Genomic DNA, 7,845 nt, shown 5'->3' with positions numbered 1-7,845 from the left:
CGCACTGGCGTGGGCGGCTCCCGGCGCTGGAGGATCTTGCCCCGGGGTCGCGGAGGATCGCCAGGGGCCCGCGGGCCGCGGGGGGCCGCAAAGGAGCCCGCGGGCTGCAGGGAGCCGCGGGGCGGGCAGGGGCGGCCCGGACGGCCTCGGGACCCCGTGCGCTCCTGCTGAGCTCGCGGGCGCCGGCTCTGCCGGTCGCGGCGGGTCGGGACGGCGGGCGGCGGGCTGAGAGGCGGCCGGGGCTTGCCCGCCCCAGAGCCTCTCGAGGTCCCGGCCTCCTCCCGTGCGCTGCCGGCTCTGCCCTGCGTGCGTCCCGGCGGCCGACTGGCGCTCAAATAATGGGTTGGTGCCTGGATTGAGAGCGCCTGCAAGGGCACCCCGTGTGGGTGCTGGATGGGGTGTCTGTGCGTCTGGGTGTCTGTGTGTCAGTGTGTCACTGGGACTACGTGATGTGGTGGTCAGCTTCTCAGAGATGCAATGGGTCACTTTGAAACGGCCTGACCCACGGTGTCATTCTAGATGCTGGCCTCACTGGCTTGGTGTCTGTGTTTCTGTGCTCTGGAGAAGGGAAACCAACGCCTTGGAGTTTGCCTTTGAGAGGCTGTTTCAAGCAGAGAGGCCAGGAGACTCTAGAAGTGGGAGATGCCAGTCCTCTCGGGATTATTCCAAAGGGAGTCAAACCTCCACCACAAGGAATCAAGGCGATCATGGTCTCCAGATCCATGCAGCAGGGGGTTCTTCTGGTGCTCAGCCTGGCTGAGCCTTCTTTTGCCCCACAGGGGATACACTTGTACATGTGGGCATGCTCTTATAAAGTCTGTACGTGTGCACTTGTACACACAACTACCCAACTAATCGTACCCCCTTGCTCCCTCACACTCGGGTAGAGCTACTTCACAGCCAAATTCAGCCACCATCCTCCTCCCCATCACAGCCAAAGACTTCTGTGCCCAGCACATCTTTGGGTTAGTGAAATCAACTGGGCCTTGGAATTTAATTCAAGCCAGAACCTCTGACTTCTACTAAACAACACCAAAGCACTGTTAAATGTAAATCTCTGCTGCTAGTATTTGCATCCTTACTTTTGGGCCTTTTCCCTGGTCTGTCTCTACTAGACCCCAATCACCACCCCCAGGATTCCAGTGATCCTGGGCCAAAAGCTATTCCCTGCTAGTTTCAGCCTTCCCTTCTTTCTCTCGGTTCTTTCTAACTCTAGTTCCCGGCTGGGGGCTCTGCAGCTGGGTTTTTTACATCTCCCCATTCAGGTCCTGAAGTTCCTTGTTAGGAACTCTGGGCCAGAGAACCCCAGGGCTGGAAGACTGCTGGAAGACTTCCATTGCCAAAGGAGCAGAGAAGCCTTCTGGATCCGGGAGGGATGTGAGGGACGGTGGGAATCCCACTCCAACTCTCAGGAATGTCTGAGGCCAACTCTAAATTATAGGCAGGATATGGAGAAGGCTGAGAGGGGTTTGGAGTAACCTAGGCGGGACACCTTGACTCTTCTAAGAATCTGGAAAAGGAAAGGAAAGGTATTGGGCCCAGCTCCCAGTCTGCAGTCAGAGTCGCTGTATCAAAATGATGCCCCAAGCCCCTTCTTGCCCCCAGTCTGGAGGGTCACTGAAATCCCTGTCCAGCCATGCAGTGCTCTTCTGTGGGTCTGAGGGTTCCAGGTCTGAGTGGCCTGAGAGGCATGTGTGCCCAGGGCACACCACCCCCAAAAAACAGGTCCATGAGGAAGGGCTTCCTGTCTGAAGGGCCTTCTGCCCCAAGACCTGTGCTGGATTCCACTTGCTTCTGCAAGCCCTGGGTGATGGGGCATAGGCCTCCACTCAGGGCAGACAGGCATCCTTGCTCTGGGCAGCAAGACGAACTGGGCAAGAGAAAGTCGAGAGCCTTCCAGCCCAGGTGGAGTGGCCAGAGTGATAGGACCAGCTGTCTTTGTTGATGGCCCAAAAAGACCCTGCTTCCCTATCAGGGGGCTCCTGGCTGCTTGGGATCAGCCAACCTCTACCTCAGAGCCGGCAGGCTAGCAGGCTGGTCCTCATCCCCAAGTCTGAAAGCCCCAAAAAAGTGTGCCCCCCCTCCCTCAGCTCACAAACCAGCTCCTGAATGGGAGTCTCTACCTAGAGTGAGAATCAGAAACACATTTGAGGCTCATGTACGTACACACTCACAAGCAAGGGAGAGATTTGCCCAGACTTGGTCTGTTTCTCCATTGGCCAGGGAGGGTGAGAGTGTCCCCAAATTGATGCAACTCTTTAAAAAGCAAGAGAAGAAAGTCAAAGTCAGGCGAACGCAGAATCCTCTAAATAAACACCATTTCCATGGTTTTAATAAGCAAAATAGGAAACCATTTTAATAACCAAAAAACAGAAACCAGTCTGAATAAAACTACAATAGACTAGGTTTTAATATTTTCATATCATAAGCAGGGTTTGAAATTGATCCCTTATTTTACATGAAATAAAAACAAATTTCTGTTGCAGCAAATTTGATTTCAACACAGTTGAATCCGTAAAAACCGAAGCTCGTTTCTGATGCAGGACGAATATCCACAATATTTAAAACTGCAAGCACCATGCGGTTCATACAATCTTGTTATTACTGTTAATTTATCAACTAATACAAACTCAAAAAATGCATCCGGCCAGCAGCGCCAGCAATTTCAAATGGAAACTAAAAAATACGCTTTCATTTTGGTATTTTTGTCAGTGCAACTTAAATCCTTTTACTGACCTGCAGGAAAAAAAAAAAGTAATAAAGAAAAACACCCAGATTTTCCCTATAACTACTATACAACTGAAGGGGGGTAGGAGGGAAACACCACCAATAACTCACCTGCTATCTCAAAAAGCAGGGAAAGAAACACACATAACGTGTTGGTCTAAAGGACGCGCTTGAAAGTTGCAAAATTCCTTGCCAAATGTTTGGGTTTCCGGTACTTTCTGAGTGTGGCGGTTGGTTGAACACAAGTTTAGGTCACCACTGGGCAGTGTCAGGGCTGGCCAAGCCCGCTCGCCCGAAGAGCACTGCAGCCACAGCAATTAGCATGAGCCTGGAGGCTTCTGAAGGGATCCTGGGGGCGATTTGGATGGCATTAAAAAGGCAAATAAGATCTGTTTTCCTTTCGTGTCTTGTTAGGGGTGTCCATTTTAGCGAAAAGATGAGGTGGGAGTGAAGATATTCCTGGCTGGCTCTGGGGTGCGGGAAGTCCGCAGCTGCCCTGCCCTGGTACCCAGGAGCTGGGACCCCAGAGTCCTCTTTCTTTCAACACCAACAAAATGGAAAAACTCAAGTGGAAGGGACAGGGGGACCGAATGGAGGCAGGAAAGGGGAGAACACATGCAACTTCCAAGGGTGCCCCAAAGACAAAGTTGTTTTCTGATGCAAAATGCCCAGAACTTTTTTTTTTTACTTACAAAATATAATGCCATAATAATAATAAACCCAAACGAAGACACTCTGCTTGCTGCCATGTTCTCTAAGCGGTTTGGCGGGGCGGGTATTTACAAGCCGACAGCCGGGACTGAAACCCGGCAAAGCAGCCGCCGGAGTTTCTGAACTGCGATCCCTTCTCACTCAAAGAAACAAGGGGGTTATGATCCATGATCAACAACATGCTAAAGTTAAACAAGAAAATGGTACAAAATAGAAATTATTACCATACATGTCCAGCATGCAGGATTAATATTTTTAATGCAGATTTTCGTATTTTTTTTCTATATAATCGAGCAGGCAATAAAACTGATGAGAATTGCGCGCAGAACGTCCTAACTGAGGCCCGCGCGCGTCTCGGGGCTGAGAGCCAGTGTTCTCCGGACCCTGGACGGACAGGTCCGTCTGTCCTTCCTTCCTTCCTTCGCTCAGCCTCGCCTCGCGCCTGCCGGGACGCCAGGGTCCCTCTCCTCTCCTCTCCTCTCCTCGCTGCTCTCCTCCTGGTCAGGGCTGCGCTCCGGGGCCGCGCGAGGCAGCGGCCTCGGCTTAGCGCGCAAAGTTCGGAAAGCCAGGAGTCTCCCGACGGCCTTGGCGACTCCTCGGGACTATGCCTCGCCGCCCTCCAGCCTGGAGAAAAGTTGCTCCGGGACTTCCCACCCCCTCTTCTGGCTCTGGCCCTGCTCGAGTCTAGGAGGCGGCGCTGGCGCGCGCCGCTCTCGCCTTGGCCAAGGTCCCCTGCCTGCCCGCGCGCCCTCCCGTCGCCCGCGGCCCGCGCGCCCTTCCTCCCTCCCTCTCCCTCAAGTCAAACAGGTCAAGGCCGGGGCCGAGGCGGGGACAGGATCCGGGGGAGTCCGGGGCTGGGGACGCGGGACCGCGGGACGGGGAGTCCGGGCCGGGGCAAGGGCGGGGGGGGGGGCCGGGACCCGCCACGACTCACAGAAAGAACTCGGGAGAGGAGGGGCTGTCGCTGGTGGAGCCCGCCTCCCTGAAGCCGGAGTTGGCGAGTTTCTCGCACTTGACCTTGTAGGCGTCTCTTTCGCGGGCCAGCCGGGACACCTCCTGCTTAAGCTGCTCCACCTGCTGAATGAGCTGCGTCTTCTCGTTCTCCAGGTGGTGTTTCTGCTGGACGCGTTTATACCTGCACGACTGGGCGTAACCCCGGTTCTTCAGGGTCCGCCGCTTCTGCTTCAGGCGGATCACCTCGTCCTTGGTGAAGCCCCGCAGGTGGCGGTTCAGCTCGCGCACGGACATGGACACGAGCTGGTCGTCGGAGAAGCGGTCCTCCACGCTGCCGCCGCCGCCGGCCGCCGTCGCCGCGGCCGCCGCGTGCGGCCCGGGCCCCGGGTGGCTGGTGGGCAGCTGCTGCGCGGGGCTGGCGGCGCTGGACGGCGGCGGCGACGCTTGGTGGTGGTGGTGGTGGTGCGGGTGCGCGTGCGGGCCCAGCTCGTCGTGGGGCACGCCGGCGCCCGGGTAGGCGTGGTGCGGGTGCGGGTGCGGGTGGTGGTGGTGGTGGTGGTGGTGCGCGCCGCGGAAGCCGTCGAAGCTCTGCAGCGGCTGCGGCACCGGGTGCGACCCGATGAGCGCCTCCACCGCGTCCTCGGGCGTCAGGTTGAGCGCCTCGGGGTTCATCTGCTGGTAGTTGCTCGCCATCCAGTACAGGTCCTCCAGGTGAGTCTTCTGCTCGGTGGGGCTGAAGCTGGGCGACGAGGGCACCGAGCTGCAGGGCGTGCTGAGCGGGGTGGACGACACGGAGCCCGCGGGCTGCAGGCGCGTGCAGGGCCGGCCCGGCCGCTCCGCGCGCCCCAGCGGCTCCTTCTTCACGTCGAACTTGAGCAGGTCGAAGTCGTTGACGTACTCCATGGCCAGCGGGCTGGTGGGCAGCTCGGGCCCCATGCTCAGCTCCGCGGCCATCGCGGACGCGAGGCGCAGCCGCCGCTGCCGCCCGGGAAACTTTGCGGCCGGCCGGGGCGCGCCGAGCCGAGAGCGGGGGCGGAGAGCGGCGAGCCCGGGAGGCGGGAGGCGGGAGGCGGGAGGCGGGAGCCGAGGAGCCGAGGAGCCGAGGGCGCAGCGGGCCGGGGCCGCCGGCCAAGCCTTTGTCTGGGGACGCGGCGGCGCGCCGGAGAGTCCCGAGGCTGCCTGCGCCGCCCCGGAGCTCGGGCCGGGGCCGGGGCCGCGCCGGGGCCGGGCCGGGGCCGGGGCCGGGGCCGCGCCGGGAGGGGCGGAGAAGCGAGCGGGGCGCGCGGCGGGGCGGAGGGGAGGCGCCGGCCGGGCGCCCGCCGCTCGCTCTCTGGCTCCCCTGCTCCCTCGGGCTCCCTCGGTCGCAGCCGCTCGCAGCCCGGCGGTGCCGCTGTGCTCGATCCGGCGCCGCCGCCGCCTTTTATCGCCTTCCTGATGTCACCGGGGCGCGGGGGCCCGGGCGGCCCAGCGCGCCGGCCAATGGCTGCTCGGCCCCCGCGGCCCGCGGCGCAGGGCGGGGCGCGCCTGACAGCTCCTCCGCCCCCCGCGTCAGCTGACTGGCGGCCGGAGCCGCGGAGAGCCGCGGAGAGCCGCGGAGGCCTGGCGAGGGCTGGAGCCCGGTGGGACGGCGCGCCCCGGCCCAGCCCCCACCCCCTGCGGGGCCCGGCCCCCACCGGCTCGCCTGCGGGGCGCGCCCCCGCCCCCCCGCCCGCGGGCCTGGCCGCCCCTTCCACCCCTTCGCGCGCTCCCCTGGCCCTTCGCCCTTCGCTCCCCCACCCCCAGCCGGTGCCACCCCGAGGAGGCCCGGGAGGAGCGCCGGGACGACCCCCCCAGCCCTTTGTTCCCCGCGGCCCCCGCCCGGTGGGGCACGATCCGTGGGCCGCGCGGCTGCTGCGGGCTGCGGGCGGCGGGGGTGCGCGCCGTGCCCGCCTGCGTCTCTGCGGGGCTGCGCGTATTTGCGTCCTGGGGGTGGGTTTGCGCTCCGGGAGTTGTGCTCAGATCCAAGCCGTAGCCCCGGGGGACCCTCCTCGGGCCCAGCAGGGGCCGCTCCCCTCCCGGCGGGTGCGGCGGCCGAGCCGGGAAGGACTCCCGGGGCCCGGCCGCTCCCCGCGCCCGCCCCACCCACACAAGCAGAAAGGGGACGGGAGCGGGGGAGCAATCGGCCGAAGGGCGCTGAATTCCTTTCCCCCGCCGGACGCGCGGAGCCCCGAGCTCCCGAGGCCTGCCTGGGGCTGAGGCCAGTTCAGGACGGTGCTCCGGGCGGCTCTGGGCTGCTGGGGAACCGACCCTGTTTTTGTTTGAACGTTTTGTAACGATTTAGCAGATCGCGGCGTCAGCCCGCCGCGCGTCTCAAACAGACATAAAGTGCGACCCCAAGTGGCCACTGTGCGCAAAGGCGCGCGGCACGGCCCGGCCCGCCGCCCGCAGGCTGGGCCGACGCCTCGCGCCCAGCTGGGTCTTCCCAACGGGTCCGATCCAGGCCGGCCCAGAACTGAGGCTGTGTGAGCACCGCGGCCCAGGACTGGTTCCCCGAGAGCCGCGCGCAGGTCCCCGGGGCCCGTCCCGGGACCCCGCCGCGAGTTCGGCGCTGATCGCCGCGCGTGAAACTAGCGCGCGCCCCAGCTCGGGGCAAGGGGGCGGAGGGGATGCGGGAGGGGCAACGGGATGCCCTTGGGCACCCCCTGCGCGGGATGGTCAGGGGCCCGGTTACGCCAGTGGCTGAAAGCGGGACGGCCACAGCGGAGGGGTCCAGGGCGGTCCGGTGAGAAACCTCCCGGAGCGCAGACGGGGAGCCCACAGCGCACGAGGCATCCGGGCGGGGCTTGGGCGCTGCGTACCCCTCCTGACTCGGGCTCAGCATGGCCCGGGGGCGGGGGGGAAGTCTCTTCCCGAGACTCCCGGCCTGGGCGCAGGAACCGGATAAATCGCAAATTCGCTGTACCCGGAGACCCGACCCGCCTCCCGCGTCGCCTTCTGCTCTGCAGCTTTGGGCGCGTGCAGCGCGCCCTGGGTGAGTGTGTCCCGGCCGCTGCCCGTGCAGAGCCAGCACGACTGACACCGCGCGTAGGGGTCAGGTGGGCCACACCCGTGCGGAGACAGGCAGATTTATTATTATTATTATTATTATTATTATTATTATTATTATTAGTGTGAGAAGGTAAAATAATTTGCCTCCAGTTAATCTGAAAACTCTATTCTTTTGCGCCCTCGGTGCAGCTGGGGCGGGGTGTGGTCTCAAGCCGCCTGTTTTTAGTAAAGTGGATATATTTGAACTAAAACGTGAACTGAAAGGTTTGGATCAGCAAACCTGTAAGGCTGGAAGAGCCCGTCTTCAACCCTTTGCGAGGAGCGTGCTCTCGGCAGAAACGACTCGGCGGTCTCTCGGCAGAGCCTGGGCCCTGCAGCTGCCCCGCCTCTGCCCCAAGCCGGGCAGCGGGGACAAGCCCCCTCCCT

General features: G+C 62.3%; 2 protein-coding genes across 2 annotated transcripts; one reads left to right on the top strand and one right to left on the bottom strand.

Annotated features, from left to right (window-relative positions):
• Nucleotides 1–4,237: 4,237 nt before the first annotated feature.
• Nucleotides 4,238–5,462, bottom strand: MAFB (MAF bZIP transcription factor B). The gene has a single exon (XM_055308023.1). It carries the CDS (start codon nt 5,344–5,346, stop codon nt 4,369–4,371), a length of 978 nt encoding a protein of 325 aa, XP_055163998.1. The 5' UTR covers nt 5,347–5,462; the 3' UTR covers nt 4,238–4,368.
• A 409-nt stretch (nt 5,463–5,871) lies between these two features.
• Nucleotides 5,872–6,627, top strand: LOC129522247 (proline-rich protein 2-like). Its single transcript, XM_055344373.1, has one exon. The coding sequence runs from the start codon at nt 5,872–5,874 to the stop codon at nt 6,625–6,627; it is 756 nt and encodes a 251-aa protein (XP_055200348.1).
• Nucleotides 6,628–7,845: the final 1,218 nt, after the last annotated feature.

Source organism: Nyctereutes procyonoides, unplaced genomic scaffold (genome assembly GCF_905146905.1).
Source record: "Nyctereutes procyonoides isolate TBG_1078 unplaced genomic scaffold, NYPRO_anot_genome, whole genome shotgun sequence".
NCBI classification, from domain to species: Eukaryota; Metazoa; Chordata; class Mammalia; order Carnivora; family Canidae; genus Nyctereutes; species Nyctereutes procyonoides.
Note: the sequence above shows the minus strand (reverse complement) of the source record. Positions and strands in the feature narration are given on the sequence as shown.